The 20,269-nt window shown below is 39.1% G+C and overlaps 2 protein-coding genes across 3 annotated transcripts; both read left to right on the top strand.

The window, feature by feature from the left end:
* Nucleotides 1-1,166: 1,166 nt before the first annotated feature.
* Nucleotides 1,167-12,213, top strand: colec10 (collectin sub-family member 10 (C-type lectin)). Its single transcript, XM_058394678.1, has 6 exons — nucleotides 1,167-1,444; nucleotides 2,303-2,374; nucleotides 4,848-4,919; nucleotides 6,066-6,119; nucleotides 11,176-11,271; nucleotides 11,562-12,213. The coding sequence occupies exons 1-6, from the start codon at nucleotides 1,324-1,326 to the stop codon at nucleotides 11,885-11,887; spliced, it is 741 nt and encodes a 246-aa protein (XP_058250661.1). The 5' UTR covers nucleotides 1,167-1,323; the 3' UTR covers nucleotides 11,888-12,213.
* Nucleotides 12,214-14,247: 2,034 nt separating this feature from the next.
* On the top strand, nucleotides 14,248-20,269 carry mal2 (mal, T cell differentiation protein 2). 2 transcript variants are annotated; one of them, XM_058394701.1, is made up of 4 exons: nucleotides 14,248-14,456; nucleotides 17,045-17,215; nucleotides 19,063-19,242; nucleotides 20,127-20,269. In XM_058394701.1, exons 1-4 carry the CDS (start codon nucleotides 14,343-14,345, stop codon nucleotides 20,142-20,144), a joined length of 483 nt encoding a protein of 160 aa, XP_058250684.1. In that variant the 5' UTR covers nucleotides 14,248-14,342; the 3' UTR covers nucleotides 20,145-20,269. The 2 variants fall into 2 exon arrangements, with proteins under 2 accessions (XP_058250684.1, XP_058250675.1); XM_058394692.1 differs by having other exon boundaries at nucleotides 14,250-14,456; nucleotides 20,089-20,269.

Raw genomic sequence — 20,269 nt, forward strand, 5'->3', positions numbered from 1 at the left:
GGCGTGACATTACTTCCAGTCCTATAAATGTCCTCGCCGCTGCAGTGTGAATCACTCCCGAGTGCCGGCACAACGAAAAGACACCCATTAAACCACATGTAAACAATTAGCCCGCGCTGTAATGGAGTTCGAGTCATGCTGCATGCGGAGACGACCGCAAGCGCGCGAGGGTTCCACTTGAAACCAAAACTCCGGGGAGATGAGCAAGACCCAGCTCAGCACCGACAACATTTATAGAGTGTTTCTACACTGCGTGTGTTCCACACGCCGCCTTCCATTTATCACCGACGAGCGGCAGAGGAAACACGGGATCCTAAGGAAGCTTGGAACCTCAAAAACAACCAACGAGGTTATATAAGAGATTCACTCTGCTCACTGGAGTACTCTTCAGAGGTTAAAGGTCAGATTTCACCACAGCCAGCTGCAGATTCCTTCTGATGCCGAGCAACAACTCCTGAACTTGAAGTGTTGAGAAATAAATGAAGGATATTACGAGTGATTACTGGACAGAAAAAAAAGACACCAACAGGTTTCCAGCACCACAGAAATGTTCTGTTTTTCCATCATCTGTGTTCCTCAAATCCTAAATTCCACAACACATCCTGGAGAACATATTCACTGATGAAATGATGAAGAGCACAGAACTTGATGTGAGGGCTGCTTTTAGAAAGAAGCAGGAAAGTTCAGCTAAGTGATAAACACCTGACAGCTTCCTTGGAAGCTAAGAAGAACCTCTTCAGGTTCACAGCACAAACTGCAAATTAATGCTCTTCTTTTTCGTCATATATAGAACCTGCTGGATGACTGGCATTTAGATTTGGGCCTAAAATGTAGAATTCGACTCTTTCTGGCAGGTGAAGAGGAGGAGGATGGGTTCCACATGCTGAGTTCTGGTTCCCGCATCTGGATTAGTAACTCTGGGTTAAAGCTCTATAAAAAGTGATATTTTCTTTTCTTTCTCTCTGCACAGGAACCCAATTGTCCCGGCTGTGAGTTTGTGGTGTGAAAATGTACACCACTTGTTGCGACGGCTTACTGAAAACCAATCCATGACCAGCCCAAGTGTTCCACTAGTGGAGCGCTCAGTGAGATGGAACCCACACAGAACTTCTGGTGTTCCGACTTACTGATGTGATTTAATTTGTTCCAGAAGTCAGAGAGGTTTGGTGTAAACAGCACAGTGGCTGTTCCGCGAGCTGTGAGGGGAACATGAGGCTCTGGACAGTGTTATTTGACAGCTGGATAGTGATGTGATAAGGTTTGTGTAAACACCAGCAGAGCTGAAGTTCTGCTCCGTCCACTCCACCGCAGCACTGCACAGACATGGCTGGACTGCAGATCCTCAGGAACATGCTGCTGCTGCTGTTCTTTCTGGTTCTTTACGCCGTTTCTTCAGGGTTCTCCATGGACGTTTGTTCCAACACCATTCTACCAGGATCTAAAGGTACTCGCTTGGAATAAAATAGATACAGTTAGCTAAGGAAAAATGTAGCTAATTTTTCTTTGTGTAGTTGTTATCATTTTACACAAAACAAATGCATCTTTTAAATGTTAATCAACTGAAATCTCAGAAAATATTGATCTGAAATCTCAGTTGTTCCTCAATTTTAAGCAGAAAAAGTTTTAGCTTTAATGAGGTTTTAAGATCTAAACACTGAGATTCAGATCAACACATCATTCCACTCCTTTACGAATCTAATGCAAACATGAATTTTATCAACACGTACCTGCTACACCTCATCCTGTGAATAAATGTGAGTGGAAATGACTTAATTTCCCAAATGTTCTTGTACGAGGCCTCGTCACGTCTTCATCAGAACCGGTGGAGAACTCGTAAAGTTCCTGTGTGAGTGGAGAAAGTCCAGTCGAATTAGCGCTACTGTAGATCCCAGCTCGTAAAAAAAAACTCTTAGCTTTTCCTTATAAACAATCTTTAAGATTTAAGAGGCTCGGTAACGTGTTCCTCTGCTGCTCGGCTACTGGAGCTCGTATAACCGGAACCCTGCTGAGAGAACCTGAGTTCCAGCACCATTCCGTCATTTACTGCCTCGCTCTCACCAAACGCAGCCGTGTGAAAGTTTCTGCTCTGAGCCGCTGATCCAGTTCTTCAGAAACATTTTACTCCTCAGACTGAAGTTTTTCTGGGAATGTCGAGGTAGAAGGAAAAAGACAAAAACTAAGTCTACCATGGACTGAGTAAAGAGTGTTAATGAAACACAGATTTGTGTGTGTGTGTGTGGTTTCACGTCCTCACATGCGAGCAGCTCCAGACGTAAACCTTTCTCCCTGCTGTTCTCCACAGGAGATCCCGGCGAGGTCGGAGATGCAGGAGATGAGGGACGACTCGGGAAAACCGGACCACCGGGACACGCAGGTCTGTATGACATCATCAGTGTGGTCTGTATGACATCATCAACATCCTGATAAACACACAGCACCTTCCTCAGGGATTAAAGCGTCATCTTTTTGCCCAGTGATCCTTTCAGAATCTGAAATTCTCTTGAGCTCTCAGATATTCCATCCAGGTTCCTAATGCGTGTAGAACTCTTCTGATCTTCAAGTTATTTCAGAACTCATCCTGGAGAACCAGAAGTAAAGAGAGTTTTAAACTTTAGTGCTCGGTGTGTTCATGATCATAACAGACCCAGCTCTAAAGCCTCACATCATGTTCATATTGAGCCCAGAGAGAAGGTTTCCACATCAGAATGAGTTCCAGGTAGAACCCTTTTTGAAAGCTCTGAAACTGGATTGACCCAAAGAACACTAAAAGTATTATGTATCATCAAAAGAATAACTCCAGATTGTTGCTCATTAGTTTCTTCTTAATACCTAGAAACTGTCAGACATTCTGAGAAACAGAATTCTCCGAGGGTTTTGGATTTTCTTGGGATCTAGAAAATCCAAGACAGTGCTAAATGTTAAACACCTGACAGGTTCTAGTCCCATTAGTCAAATCTTTCAAATAGTTCCCCTCTCAGCAGATCCTTGTTTGGATACTGAGAACCCTTGGAGAACCTTTGTTGTATGTATTAACGAGGTAACTGTGCAGCCCAGATTATTGCTTAATATCTAGAACCTCCCATTTAGCATTTTGATACTTGGTGTAATATTCTTCAAGTTTCTTGAAAAGTTTCTTGGGTTTATGGAACAGTTTAGGGTTCTCTTCAGAACATGATATGGAAACCTAGGACAACTAAGCAAATCTGGAGGACTCCTCAGCAAAACTGGTTCTAAGTTTTCTGAGGTACACCTCAGAGTCTGAAATGAGATGAAAAGGTCATGATGAAATGTAAACATTCTGATGTAGAACTCAGTGAGAGCAGTGAAGCTGGCTTGAGAGCTGCACACTAGTGTTCTGTGTGTGTGTGTGTGTTTGATGTGTCTTTGGGCACTCAGGTTCTGCCAAACCACATCTCCTCCTGAGGGAAGTCACCTCAGACGTGTTAATTACACACACACACACACACACACACACAGAAAGTGAGAGTAAGATGCCAGGAAGAGACTGGAGATGAAAGAGAAACACTGTCCTGTTTTTTCACTTAGAACCACAATGGAATCAAAGCCGAGTTGAATTTATTTTTAGTTTTTGCCCCTAAACACGAGACACAAACTCCAATAATAAATGAGCGATGGGTTCTGCGCCGCACGATTCATCATACAAACACCATCGCTCCGGAGCACTGAAAGAAGAGCTTAGCTCTGCTCTGACTGTACGAGAACCCACATTAATCCATCTCCCATGCTCAGGAAATATTTATCCCTGATTAAAAATGAGCGGTTCTCTCATCAGTGCAAAGTCCAAAACTGAAAAGATTTCATAGATGTTGATGTTATGTGATGATGTTTGATAGAACATTAGGAGAGCATTCATCGGTGTTATGAACCTGCTGGACCTTCTCACACTGACATGTTCTAACACTGGGTTCAGAAATCGCATAAACATACCTTTAATTTAAAGGGTTCTCCAAGTTGTTACTGAGGAAACTGTTAAAGCTTCCGTGATGAATCCTGGGAGTGTTTCCCTAGCAGAACCCTTTTAGGAACCTAAAACACTTGGAGCACTCTGGAGAACACCTTCATGTAAAAAGCAATTCTACATGAAGGCCACTGTGGAATAAATATAATAGAAGATCAATAAATCTGTAAAAATCTGAAAAGAAACAGTTCATCAAAGCGTTCTCTGAACCTTGAACTGCCTGAAGAACCTATGAAGAACTAAGAATGGAGCTTCCTAAAGAATTTTGCTCTATACCTAAAAAATGGTCCAAAAGTAGAACCCTTAATCATCCAGTCTATGAAATCTATATAAATCTATTCAGCATCTATGATGTTTATAAGGAAAAGGTTCTTCAGGAAAAAGGTTGTTCCAGGAACTATCCAAAGAACCCTGTGAGGAACTCTACCCTGAATAAGTGTTACTCCTACACACTAAGATGTATAGGCTTTAATCTAAAACTTATTTGTTTCTCCAGAAACTGGATTTTTTTTTTAGTAGAACCCTAGAAGTAAATGTTTCCCTCTCAGAGATGGTTCCATAAACTCTTTTAGCAAGGTAAGAACACTAAACTGTCCAAATAATGCTTAAAAATCATTCAAAAGAATTCTTAAACAGAATTTATATTTTCCAGATTTGATCTGAGTTAAATAAACACGTTCTTCAAGAGAAGTGCTCGGGGAACTTCAAAGCAACATGGAAAGCATTGATGCTTCTGAAAACGTAGTTTCACCTGATTGATACTGCAGACGTCTGACACAACATGATGAAGAAGGCAGGCTATAAATCATTTCACGTTTTAATATCTTGCTCGTTTCTCAGCAGTGTTCCTCGATGTGTCGTGTTGCAGGTGTCCCGGGGGAGAACGGAGAGAAAGGAGAAGATGGGAGAACTGGGAAACCCGGTCCTGCCGGAGAGCGAGGTGAGAACCATGCTGTGCTGTTGTGTTAACGTTCTCCTCGGACTCACTGAAAGTTTCCAGCAGCTCAGGGTTTATCTGGATAAACATCCGGGACGGAACCTTTCCCCGAAGCTAAGCGCTAATATCTGATTATTTAGCCTGATTAGCTAGCTGCTGGATGATTCATTTGGTTTCAAGAAAGCATTTCTACAACAGACCTCCTAACTTCCTGTCTGACTACAGGAAGATCTGATGTTAGAAAGCTGGGTTTTCGACCACTGGGTTGGCAGGAAAATCTGTGTGGAAATTTCCCAGATGGGAAGTTTGTAAATCACACTGTTAATTGATCATTTATTTTGTTTCCAGCTAGCTAGGTGGGAGCGGAACGCTGGAGCAGGAACGTGAAAATAGCGTTTCTGTTCAGAACAGTTTCCTAATTCATTGGTTTCCCGGACTTGTTTTGGTCACTCCTTGTTTTTTCATGATGAGTAAACGCTCCATATGATGCTACCACCACCATGCATGTGTCAGCTGTGAGCACCAGAATTAATGTCCTTGTTTCACAGCAGGGGGTAAATACTTACACAATCACACTGTTTATGAGACCACAGAATAATATTTTATATTTCATATATACATTTTTTCTTTTAGCTTTTAATAAACATACAGTTACTGTTTCTGGACATCCAGCTCGGATGTGTGTTGTTAAACCGGTGTAAACTTAATTCTTTCTTTCTTTCATTTTCCTTTAGACAATAATACTAAATTGAAATCATGTTAGTTACATGAACACGAACGACAGGTTTTGTAGTTTTAAAGTCCGTAAATTTCAGCCGATTTAATGCTCTGAGTCTCAGCCCGTGTTTACTGTGGTTAAAGCCCTGCTCAGGTCCTCTGCTGCCCCCTGCTGGACATTTCCTTTCACAGTATAACGTTCAGTGCCTTCTTGTCTCCTAGGTCAAGAATTAAATCAATTTTCTTACTATTTTGTTATTTATCTACAAATACATATACATTATTGAAACAAAATCAATTTTTATTTGATCAATCTCCACATCTAATCACATTTATTTTTACCGTGATGATATTTCATCTCCTGTATCTGTAAATACTTTTGCACTTTTTGAGTTTGTGTGTATTTTAGTGAATAATGAGTGTGATTTTCAGGACAAACAGGGGAGCGAGGGATTGCTGGAGATTTGGGGTTAAAGGGGAAAGCAGGTAATGATTTGAATTATCAGGAATTTTTCTTTGTTTTTTCTCACTTTTCTACTAAAACAACAACTTATTTATTTATGTTTTAACAATGAACATTGACTTCTTTTATATATTATTATTATTATTATTATTATTAATAAAAGAAATGGATAATAAAAGAAATTTTTAAAAATAAAAAAATATATAATCAAATAAAATCTAATCTCAGCCTTAGATTAGACATGCCTTCTGATTTGTAATGTCTGATCTTCATCAGATTTCACTCTTCTGGCAGCTGATAACAGAAAAACATGGAAATGCCACTGAATAAAACATTTATACAAAATACTAAAATACCAGATTTGTGGATCTAAATAAAATTAACTTTCAGAAATATTGTACTAAAATATTTATTTTAAGAAAAATAATTATTGTTTTAAATATTCAAATTATTTTATGTTCAATATCGTTATATTAATAATTTTAATATTGAATTATTTTTAATTTTCTAATACTAATATTTATTTTAAAAGAAACACAAAGAAAGCAAGTTGAACTGAACACTGAGTATTTTTTCTTTTTCAAAAAAACCTACCCCTACTCCTACCCCTACTCCTATCCCTAACCCTACTCCTACCCCTACTCCTACCCCTAACCCTACTCCTACCCCTACTCCTACCCCTAACCCTACTCCTACCCCTACTCCTACCCCTAACCCTACTCCTACCCCTAACCCTACTCCTACCCCTACTCCTACCCCTAACCCTACCCCTAACCCTACTCCTACCCCTACTCCTAACCCTACCCTAACCCTACTCCTACCCCTACTCCTACCCCTAACCCTACTCCTACCCCTACCCCTACTCCTACCCCTAACCCTTTACTCCTTACCCCTTAACTCCTACTCCTTCCTACCTCTTACTTCCTTTACCTTAACTCCTACTCCCTAACTCCTTACTCCTACTTTACTCCTACTCCTAACCTACCCCCTTAACTCCCTACTGCATTTCCTAACCCCTACCTTAACTCCCTATCTTACCCCTATCCTTACTCCTACTTTAACTCCTATTTCCTACTTTACCTTTACCATTTTAACCTCTAACCTTACTCATTCTACTCTTACTCTCTAACTCCTATTTCCCTACCTTTAACCTTAACTCCTTACTTTACTCCTCTCTTACCTCTTTAACCTTACCTTCCAGCCTCTTAACTTAACCTTGTATTTTACTCCTTAATCTTTACTCCTTTAACTCCTAACTCCTTTAATCTTACTCCTTTACCTCTTAACTCCTTTAACTCCTATTTTAACCTCTTTAACCTTAATCCCTTTACTCTCTTTACTTCTCATTTTACTCTCTTAACTCCTACTTCCTACTCTTTAACTTAACCCTACTCCTACCTTTACTCTCATCTTTACCTCTTTAACTCCATTTCCCATTCTCTTTAACTCCTTATTTTACTCTCATTTTAACTCCTTTAACCTTTAACTCCTTTAACCTTACTCTCCCTATTCTCTTTACCTTAACCTTACCTTTAACTCCTATTTCCTTACTCCTTTTAACCTTTACTTCCACTTTACTCCTTTAATCCCTTACTCCTTTAATTCCTTTACTCCTTTAACCTTTACTTTTACCTCTCTTACTCCTACTCCTAACTCCTGATCTTACTCCCCTTTATCTTTACTCCCACTCCCTTTACCCTACTCCTACTCTAATAACACTGACTCCTACCCCCATCTCCTACCCCTAACTCTACTCCACCCCTACTCCTACTCCCTACCCCCTTAACCCTACTCCTAACCCCACTCCCTACTCCCCTAACACTACTCCCACTCCCTACTCCTTTACCCCTACTCCTCTTTAACCCTTACCCTCTAACTCCTTACTCTCATCTCTACTCCTACTCCCCTAACCCTTACTTCCTAATTTCTACTCTTTACCCCCCTTTAACTCCTTTACCCTAACTTTAACTCCTACTTTACTCCTACCCCCTAACTCCTGCTCTAATTTCTAACCATTACTCCTACTCCCTTACCTTTACTCTTAATCTTAACCTTACCTTAACCCCAATCTTTAACCCTACCTCCTAATTTCAACACTACTTTCCTTTACTCCCCATTCCTAACTCTCTTACCCTAACCCTACTCCTTTAACCCTACTCCTACCCTTTACTTCCTTACTCCCCTTAACCCTACTTCCTTTACCCCTCTTTTAACCCTACTCGCGACCCCTATTTTAATCTTACCCTAACCTTTACTCTTAATTTCTATCTACTTAACTCCCATTTTGCCTTTAACTCCAGCCTTTAACCTTACTCCTACCTCTTTAACTCCTACTTTAACCCTTTACTCCTACCCCTTACTCCCCTTACCCTTACTCCTTATGGCCTCTTACCTAACCCTTTACCTCTTACCTTAACTTTAACCATTTCCATCTCTTCTTTAACCTTTTAACCTTACCTTAATCTTATCTTCACTTTACTTCCCACTTCCAGACCCATTTTACTCCTTCTACTTTACTTTACTCTCTTAATTCCTTACTCCTAATTTTAATTTCCATTTCTTTTATTCCTTTATCTCTTAACTCCATTTTAATTTTGGTTTTACCTCTTAACTCCCATTTACCCCTTTAATCTCATTCTTACTTTTAATCTCCATTTTACTTCCTTACTTCCTTAACTCTTTAACTCCTTATTTTACCTTTAATCTTTGATTTAATTCCATTTTACTCCTTTAACTCTTACTCCTTGACCTTACTTTACTCTTTGAACTCCCCATTTTACTCTTACTTTGACCTTTTAATCTCTATTTACTTCCTTATTTTACTCCTTATTTTTACTCTCATTTTAACTCCTTTAATTCCATTTTATTTCTTTAATTCCATTTTAATCTCCATTTTATTTTTAACTTTCTTTTAATTTTCATTTTACTTCTCTTTAATTTTGATTTTACTTTTAATTTTATTTAGAATTTTGATTTTATTTTTAACTCATTTTAATTTTATTTTATTTTTAATTTTAATTTTACTCTTTAATTTTCATTTTATCTTTTTATTTTACTCTTTAATTTTACTTTTATTTTACTTTTAATTTTAACTTTCCATTTACTTTAATTCTTATTTTACTCTCTTATTTCCATTTTTAATTTTATTTCCACTTTGTACTTTACTTTTAATTTTATTTTAATTTTAACTCCTTTACTTTACTCTTTAACTCCTTTAATTTCATTTTACTCCTTTAATTTTACTTTATTTATTTTTAATTTTGATTTTAATTTTTATTTTACTCTTTTAATTTTACTTTTAATTTTACTTTAACTCATTCCTTTAATTTTATTTTACTCATTTTACTCTTTTAATCTTTGAATTTTATTTTATTCTTTAATTTTATTTTGAATTTCCATTTTTTAATTTTAACTCCATTTACCTCATTTCCTACTTCCTTTAATCCCATTTTACTTTACTTCCTACTCTTAGACTCACTGGCCTCATTTCCTACTCTTTAACTCCTATTTCCTATCCCTTTATTTTGACCTCTTAATCCTACCTTAATTTCCTTACTTTTACTCTCTTTCATTTTACTCTCTATTTTAACCTTATTTCCTTTACTTCCTTTATTTTACTTCTTAACTCATTTTAATCTCATTTTACCTTTAATCTCCTTTATTTCACTCTTATTTTACTCTTTTAACTCATTTTACTCTCATCTCTTACTCTTTAATTCCTTTGTATTTTGTATTCTCATTTTACTCTCTTTTAATTCATTGACCTTAATCTCTTATTTTACTCTCTTAATTCCCCATTTTGCCTCTTTAATCTTTATTTTACTCTTATATATTTAATTCTTATTTCATTTTAACTCCATTTTAATTTTATTTTACTTCCTTTAATTTTATCTCTTAATTTTATTTTAACTTTAATTTTACTTTTACTTTACTTTTATCTCTTTAACTTTTACTTTTATTTACCTTTTATTTCTTTAACTTTTATTTTATTTTACTTTTATTCCCTTAACTCCTACTCCCTATTTTAACCTCTACTTTACTTTTACTCTTTATTTTATTCTTAATTTTATTTTAACTTTTTAACCCTTACTTCCCACTCCCTTAACTCCTACTTCCCTTTAACCCTAATCCATCTAACTCCTACCTTACTCCCTAACTCCTACTCTCTTACTCCCTAACCTATACTCCCCTCTTATCCCTAACCCTTACTCCCTACTCCTTTATCCCTTTAACTCCTACTCCTTACTCCTTTACTCCTACCTCTTACCTTATCCCTTTAACCCTTACTTCCTAACCCCTAATCTTACTTCCCACTTTACCTTACTCCCTTAACCCTACCTTAACCTCTTACTCCTACTCCTCTAGAACCCTAATACCCTCAACCATACTTTACTCCCTAACCCTTACTTCCTACCTTATCCCTTTAACCCTTACTTCCACCCTACTCCTACTTCCTGCTTATCCCTTAACTCCTGTGCACTCCTAACTCCTTATCTTTACTCCACCCTTTCCCCCTACCCCTACTCCTATCCTAACTCCTACTCCCTAACCCCTACTCCATCTTACCCTACCCCTAACCCTACTCCCTATCCCTTTAACTCCTATCCCTTAACCCTACTTCCTACCCCTACACCTTATCCCTTAACCCTACTCCCACCCCTACTCCCTACTCCCTAACCCTACTCCTAACTCCTAACCCTAACCCTTAAACCTCTACTCCTACTCCTCATCTTTATCCCTGAACCCCTAACCCTAACTCCTACCTCTCTACCCCCTAACCCCAATCCCTAACCTCAACCACTACTCCCTACCCCCTACTCCTATCCCTGAACCCACTTAACCCTACTCCTACCCCTAACCCTACTCCTACCCCTAACCCTACCCTAACCCTACTCCTACCCCTACTCCTATCCCTAACCCTACCCTAACCCTACTCCTACCCCTAACCCTACTCCTACCCCTACTCCTACCCCTAACCCTACCCTAACCCTACTCCTACCCCTAACTCTACCCTTACCCCTAGTGTGCAGTATGTAATCAGTAATAGAAACACTTCTCTGTTATTTGGGTTGATCTGAGGTTCGACATGTGACTGTGGGAGATATAGGAAAGTAGTTGGACAAATGGACATCAACATCAACAAACTGAAAAACGCCGTCAAGTTCCTGAAAAATGGTATGACTTTAACACCAAAGACGTTTTTTGTACTTTTGTGTATTTTTTGTGCAAGACATTTTCTTTTACTTGACTTTTCTAATTATGATGTTATAAATGATTGTAAAATTGTTTTTCATTTTATATAAAGGTTAATTAATTAGAAAATTAATGACCTCACATAATAAATAAATAAATAAATAAATAGACATTTACTGCTGCTCTCTTCTACTACTACTGTTTAAACTGTTTAATCAAAAGTATTGGCACCACTCTGCTGTCTATGGTCTGTATTATGTTATTCTCCTCAGTGATTCTGGGGGTGAAGGAGACGGAGCAGAAGTTCTACCTGCTGGTGAAGGAGGAGCGTAAACACAGCGATGCTCAGCTGAACTGCAGGCTGAGAGGTGGAATCCTGGCTCCGGCTGACAGCGAGAACATCAGCACATTGCTGGGTTCCTACATCAGCGAAGCAGGTCTCACTCACGTTCTCGTCGGAACCGAAGTAGAAACCGAGCACAGGGGAAACTCCACAGTTCCGGGTGGGAGGTGCACACAGCTGGCATCTAACGGGGCGCTGAGCCCCACAGTGTGTGACACCCAGAAGTTCTACATCTGTGAGTTCTCCAGGATCTAAGAGCTTTCAATCAGAAAGATGACTGGAGAGGAATAAGGTTCTTCAGAGGTTCCTTGAGTTCTGGAAGCTTTTTTACACTTTGTTGTTAATGTGTGGAAAACATTAAAGAATCTGTTATAAAATAATTTAAGACTTCTTATTCTCACTTTAAAAGAATGATATTTTATAGAATTTGCATATTAAATGATGTAATAAGCTATCTTGCTGTTTATTTGGTACTTCTGATGTAATACTTCTTCACTCCTGTACATCCATGTTTACGTTGGGTTTGTATTTTTATTCCACTGTGTTGTTGAGTTACAAATCAATAAAAATTGAGGTTTTAATTCTCTTTGAACTTTTTAAAATTAAAAGTTAAGCTGGTTTGTTAAAACAGTGCTATAACAAGTAGCTACATGTGCAATGAACGGCTTTGGGGGCGGAGCTACATATGATCTCAGGTTGTGATGTCACTATATAAACTACACAGCTTCTAGCTACATGAGCTGTGTGCTAAGCAATGCTAGTCAGGTAGCTTAGCTAAGGCTAGCGGTGGCTAGATGGTGGTTGTCATGATAGTGTAGCATTATATTCAGACGGGTTAGAGTTAGAGGTTAGAGGGTAAAAATGACCTTTTTTAATTTGCACATTTGTTCATATTCATAATAAGTAAAGAAGTTCTACTAATTTAAACATATTGAACAGTTTATTTATTAAACATCTCAATGTTCCACCCAGATTTAAAATGGCATGTTTATGGGAAACTTTAGTGTATTATTTCATGAAGAACATACTTTTAAACAAACAAACAAACAAACAAATAAATAAAATGACCGTGACCTAAATTCACACAGCCCCTCTTATTATGTAGAGGTCATTATCACTAAAGGTCTTGAAGACATCATCACAGAATTGATCATAAAGTAGAGGTGTGTGCAAAAGTTAGTGCACCCTTTCTTAAGTATTATGATATATGATTAATTCAGAATATATATATTGTGTTTATTTAAAAAGTAAATATATTATTATTGATAATATACTATAATAATATAATTTATTATTATTACTACATTTATTTATTAATTTTATTTGTATCAACTGTAATCCAGTCACATGGTTTATTACAGGAAGTCAGTTGTAATGACCTCACCCTGATCATGCCTCCATAACCAGAAGATAGTATTTTATTTACTTTTATTTCTTTATACAACTTCATACTTCATTAAAATAACAGGATTTTAGGTTTTGTAACATTTTCAAGCTCAAGTTTACTTTAATTTACTTTAATTTAATTTACTTTAATTTACTTTAATTTACTTTAATTTAATTTAATTTAATTTAATTTAATTTAATTTAATTTAATTTAATTTAATTATGTGCACTTATTTCTCTTTTACTCTTTCATTCATTTGTTTATTGAGTCATGTAGTAATGTATAGTAGGTGCAATTAAGCAGGTCAGAGTCAGATTAAGGTCAGATAAATGATTTACAGATCGAATGCATTTCTTTTTACAGCCTGGATCATTTTTTTTCCCTCATTAATATTCATGAGCGAGTTTAAATAAAGGTGTGGAGGAGATCAGGTCTGATTAAACCTCTGTGTTTTATAGATTGTAGATATTTAGAAAATTGTGTATCACGTCTTATCGAGTGGGGATTTCTATCTCTCTCTCTCTCTGTGCATGTGTGTGTGTGTGTGTGTGTGTGTGTTTGTGTGTGTGGTTAAAAGTTCAATAACACATTGAGTGAGTTTATTTTGGCTAATAATTAATTACTCTCTGATTTTCAGCTAGGTTTAAGTTAGATGAAGAAATGATGAGCACACAGATGTTCGAAGTGTAATAATAATAATAATAATAATAATAATAATAATAATAATAATAATAATAATAATAATAACAATAATAATAATAATAATAATACACATGGCTGAGAGGGTTTTATTTCTCCTCATACAGACTCGGTGGAATTTCCCCCAGGTTTTTTTCTTTTAGTTTATCTTAAATCATTTTCATCTCCAGAGCTGAAGTCCACGTCCTTCAGCATCACCTGCTCACGTCAGCACCTTCTGAGCGCTCGTTATCTCCTCCGAATGTCTTAACACAATATTGACCTGAGAGCGGTTCCATTCTGAGGCTGTGTGTTAATCATTAACATGTTGCCAGATGAGAGAACATGAAGAACATGAAGCACACTGACAATCAGCTTCTCCTGAAATATTAAACACAGGCAGAGCTGTGAAAGAAAAGAGAGGCAGAGCAGGTGTATGATCTCACCTGAGACGCCCTTTTTGTCCTCTCCTGCATTCCACACTGAGGGCAGAGGACAGGAGTGGCTCGACACACACACACACACACACACACACACACACACACACCTGCAGGACCGGTTCTGCATATCACGTGACACTCGTGGAATTTCTTTCACCCCTCTCTCTCTCTCTCTTTCGCTCGCTCGCTGTTCCACTGCAGAACGATGGCAGAAGCGACGAACCCAGCGGCCACCTCCTTCCCTGTGCCCACCATCTCGCTGCCGCTGGGGCCGGACATCATCCGGACCTACTCGGGAGCTCTGATCTGCATGGAGATTGTAAGTGTGTGTTCTCCTGTAGTGGGGTAGAGAGGGAACCGTAGTGAGGTCAGCACACTCACACCTGATTTCGCACTCGCTCTGCTCTGAGGAACGTCAAAGGAACGTCAAAATCTCGGTCACGCACTACAAGGTACACAAAAAAAAAGCTAGCTAGGAAAGCGAACGATCCTTTTTTTTTTTGTTAAAATATACTCTTTTCTAAAAAAAGTCCAAGTGCTAAATATCAATTAGCTGGAGATACTAAGAAGAAAATAATGTTTAGCTTTTACACTTAACCAGCAAACAGACTCAAAAACGTTCCTTCAAAGGTTCCTTCACAGAACACTGGCTGGTTCTTAGCCTAAAAAAGCAGCTTTGTCAATTCTTCTAAAACTATTCTGAGCAGGATTTTGCTGGTTGGATCTATTATGTGGTGAAATGTCGCTTGTTATGAGATGTGGAATATATTATGTTTATGATCAGAAGAGTTTATGATCTGTTTAATCTGCTTTTTATTTGGCAATAAAACCTTTAGATTAGAATCCAAATCATTAAAATCCTAATTTCACAATTCAAGAACTTTATAGAGATATACACAAGCTTTCTTTGTACAATAGAATTCATCTTGTTTTCATATTAAAGCAGAAATAATAACTAATTAAACAATCAGAAGGTTGAACAGTGTCCTTACTGGACATTGTGTATTATTTACTAATCAACAGAACAGTTCATAATCATCAAAACCACTGACGTTTCCAAAAAGTATAATATCTAAATAAATGTACAGATCTCATAAACAGATTAAAACACAGCACTAGTTTATTTAATAAGTGTTAACTAGACTTGCATGGGATTATTTGATTCTTCCTGCTTCACCAGTTCTCCTGTTAGAGCTATAGCCCTCATAGAGCCTGCAGTGTTTAACCTCAAAACAAATCTCCAGCTCCTCTGTTTGGCCTCCACACCCTGATATCATTCATCTGTAATCAGCTAACGTATACAAAACATCCAGACTACGAGCTGCAAACATAAACATCAACCCTGAGAATAGGAATAAGGGGAAAACCCCATACAGACACAGACTCGGCACAGACACAGACTCGGCACAGACACAGACTCAGCACAGACACAACACAGACACAGACATGACACAGACACAGACTCAACACAGACGCAGACATGACACAGACACAGACTCGGCACAGACACAGACTCGGCACAGACTCGGCACAGACACAACACAGACACAGACATGACACAGACTCAACACAGACGTAGACATGACACAGACAAGGCAGACACAGACACAAACTCAACACAGACATGACACAGACAAGGCAGACACAAACTCGGCACAGACACAAATTCAACACAGACACAGACATGACACAGAGACGACAGAGACAGACACAAAATTGACACAGACACACAGACTCAACACAGACTCGACACACAGACACAGACTCGACAGAGAATTGACAAATATTCGACACAGACTCGACATACTTACAGACACAGACATGACACGGCACAATACAGACACAACAAACACAACATAAACATGAAACAGACACAGACTCGACACAACACAGACACAACACAAGCATGCCACAGACACAACACAGACAACACAAAAATGACACAGAATCAACACAGACACAGACTCAACACAGAATCGACACAGACTTGGCACACATACAGACTCGGCACACATACAGACAGACATAACATGACACAGAATCAACACAGACATGACACAGACTTGACACAGACATGACACAGACTCCACACAGACACAGACTCGACACAGACTCAACCCAGACTCAACACAGACACAAAATAAACACGCAACAGACACTACACAGACTTGACATAGACACAGACTCAACACAGACACAACATAAACATGACACAGACACAGCACAGACACAACATAAACATGCAACAGATACAACACAGACTCGACACAGACACAACACAGACACAGACTCGACACAGACACAACACAGACTTGACACAGACACAACACAGACACAACATAAACATGACACAGACACAACACAGACACAACACAAACACGACACAGACTCAACACAGACAGAGATTCAATACAGAATCGACACAGACATGACACAGACTTAACACAATCACGAAACAGACACAGACTTGACACAGACATAAACACAACACAGACAAAACATAAACACGCAACAGACACAACACAGGACTCGAAACAGACACAGACTGAACACAGACTCAACACAAACATGAAACAGACACAGACTCAACACAAACACGAAACAGACACAACACAAATACAACACAGACACCACACAGACACAGACTCGACATTGACACAACACAGACACGGCACAGAGTTGACATGGACACGACACAGACTCAACACAGACACAAACTGGCCACAGACACTACACAGACATAGACATGACACAGACTCGAAATACACACCAAAATGACACATTTGACTCTCTCTCTTTCTCTTTCTCTTTCTCTTTCTCTCTCTCTCTCGCTCTCTCTCTCTCAGGAACATGTTTTTCTTTTTATTAAACCTATTTATTAAAGCCACCTTCTGTTCTGTTTCCCAGATCTTCGGGGGTTTGGTTTGGATTCTCGTGGCTTCCTCGAATGTCCCCGTGCCACTGCTCCAGGGCTGGGTCATGTTCGTGTCTGTCACTTTGTTCTGCTGCTCTGCGGCCTACCTCTCTCTCTTCCTGCTTGGCCTTGCTGACCGCATCAACACTGACTGGAACTTCATGGTGAGTGACTAGAACCTTAACATTAACCTTCATGCTCATGACTTAATGACTTCCCATCAGCCCAAAGCCTCCTACTATACTGTAATGTAATGGAAATGTAGCATAGCTAAGTTAGATCATGTTTCTGATTTACATATTCATGAATATTGGGAAATAATCCTACTCTGAAAAGAAGATGAAGAGAAGATGAAGAGAATCTGACTGAATTTCACTCAGAATTTCACTCAACTTTAATGCTGAACATCTACCTGACTTCAGCAACGTTCCAGTTATATAACGTTCACACACACACACACACACACACATTCATGTCAGTTATTCAGAACTGGGTGTGGCCTGTCATGTTGGCAGCGAGTCTCTGCCCTGGTTGGTGTGGAGGCGGAGTCTGGAGGGCGTGTCAGCTCTGTGTCCTCATTAATGACCTCCGGCTCAGAGCAGTGTGGTGCAAAGGGCAGAGTCATGTTCATACTTGTTAATTATCATGAGATTAAACCATGACACGATGTGGATTAATTACTAAGAGAAATATTCTAATAAATATAGTTACAGCAGACTTTTATATTCTTTAGCGTTTAACTTGCCTTCAGTCCAATTATATGAGTTTACAGAAATAAAATTTTTAGATTTATAAATACTCTAGTGGGCCCTGTGCCTGCCCGGCACTGTAGCGCTCGATTGGCATTTGCAATTGAACACCAGAATCAGCAGGTCTGCCACTGGTGCTCTGTGCTTTTCACAGATGCGAGCAGGTTCACCCTGAGCACATGTGACAGACGTGAAAGGGTCTGCAGAAGCCGTGGAGAATGTTATGCTGCCTGTAACATCATTCAGCATGACTGGTTTGGTAGTGGGTCAGTGATGGTCTGGGGACAAATATACATGAAGGGATGCACAGACCTCTGGAGGCTAGACAATAGCACCCTGACTGAATGATTAAATCATTGGACCCGTTGTCAGACCCTACGCTGGTGCAGTGGGTCCTGAATGGCCCCCATGCTTGCCTGATCTAAATCCAATAGAACACCTCTGGGACATTATGTTTCGGTCCCTCCGATGCCGCCAGGTCGCACCTCAGACTGTCCAGGAGCTCAGTGATTTCCTGGTCCAGATCTGGTAAAAAATACCCCAGAACACCATCCATCGTCTCATTAGGAGGATGCCATGACCTTGTCAGGCAAGTATACAAGCATATGGGGGTCATACAAACTACTGAGTAGCATTTCGAGTTGCTGCAATGAAATTTCAGCAAAATGGACTAGCCTGCTGCATCATTTTTTCACTTTGATTTCCGGGGTGTCTTTCAATTCAATTCAGCCCTCTGTACGTTGATCGTTTTCATTTCAAAAAGCTTTTCCATCAATTGATGTGGCATTGTTTCATTCCTAACACATTACCCAGTCCATACCAGTACAGCAGGTCTTCGGTTTACGACGTCCTCAACTTACGGCGTTTCATGGTTACGTCTCCATCTCCGACTTACGCCGTTTGCGATGTTAAAACAAATTTCGTGCGGGAACTAGTTGGCGAACAGAGCAGACGAACACGTCGTCACATGACGTTATATGAGGAAGACGGCAGTATGTGAGTTCCGACTTACGGTGAAAATCGAGTTTCGTTGCGCCGTAGGAATGGAATTCCGACGTAAGTCGAGGACCCCCTGTATAGATATCCAGCATGATATTTTTCCCCATTAAGATCTGATGTGTTTTCCTTCAATTGTTTTGAGCAGTGTATATTATAAAATCTAATATGAATAGTGTTGATTGATTGATGAATGGATGGATGGATTGACTGATGAATTAATTGACAGATTTCTGTGCTTATTCCCACTGCCATGTTTCCTGCAGGATATGATGTACCACTTCATGGCGCTACTCTTCTATTTCTCAGTGTTTGTGCTGGAGGCGGCGGTGACGTCTGGGGTTCATAAACACAACACGAACACGACAGTGTGTTTGTCCAAACCCAGCACTAACATCATCACCTTCATGGACTTCAGACAGTACAGTATTAATGTGGTGGCTACGGTGAGTGATGCTGTCCTGCTGAACTCATCCTGAATGTGCTGAAATACAAATCATCATCATCATTAAGCACACAAATCTCAGGCTTCATGGCATTTAGTCTTTATTTAAATAATTATGAATTATTAATTAATATTTTCATTAACTACTGTTTCCTCTGTTCATGACTAAAATAATAAAAAGTCCTAAACTTTTATTTTATGGGACTGTGATATCTCAGTATTAGCAAAGCTGTTAGCCTAGCCTGCGTTCACAGTCACAGAGCTTCACAGAGCTTCAGTGCTGCAGGTGTTCCATCGCCATGGCGACCGTGTTTACACTCCTGCTAACTAACACTAAAGATAATGTAACAGACTATTAGCAGAACCTGTTTTTTTTAATCAAGGTCTTTTGTGTGTGTGTGTGTGTGTGTGTGTGTGTAGGGAGTGGTGTACAATACTGCACATTATGGCCTGCATGCAGCGGTTTAGCTTATTGTTGCCTTGGCATTAGGACAAAAGGACCTGTGTGTGTGTGGGGGGGGCAGTATATCAGTAAAATAGTTTATCTAAGCTACACAAACACCTAGAAACGTCTCTTGACTTTCCCCCTCATTAACTATGTAAAAGATGTAGGAATATGCAGCCATATGCAAATTAGGACACTCCCACATGTCCAGCTGCCGTGCCTAACAGCCTAACATCACTGATATCACAAATCTGCTTATCACCAGCGTGCTGACTGGATTAGCATGCAGGTTACACATTTTTACATTCTACTGTGTGATTACGTAAGGATTTGCATATCGGGTTGATGATTGGTCGAGTGACGTGTGTGTGTGTGGACGTAACGTGTGTTTTGATCTTTCAGATATTTGCCTTCTTTGTGACTGTGTTCTATGGCTGCAGCATGTTCATGGGCTTTAAGCGATGGAGGAAGTGACGATGAGACTCACCCCATTACAGCGACGCTCCCTGATCACACGTTTACTCCAAGTGTGCTACTTTCACACACACACACACACACACACACACACACACACATACACACA

This window comes from Hemibagrus wyckioides, linkage group LG01 (assembly GCF_019097595.1).
Source record: "Hemibagrus wyckioides isolate EC202008001 linkage group LG01, SWU_Hwy_1.0, whole genome shotgun sequence".
In the NCBI taxonomy this organism is placed as follows: Eukaryota; Metazoa; Chordata; class Actinopteri; order Siluriformes; family Bagridae; genus Hemibagrus; species Hemibagrus wyckioides.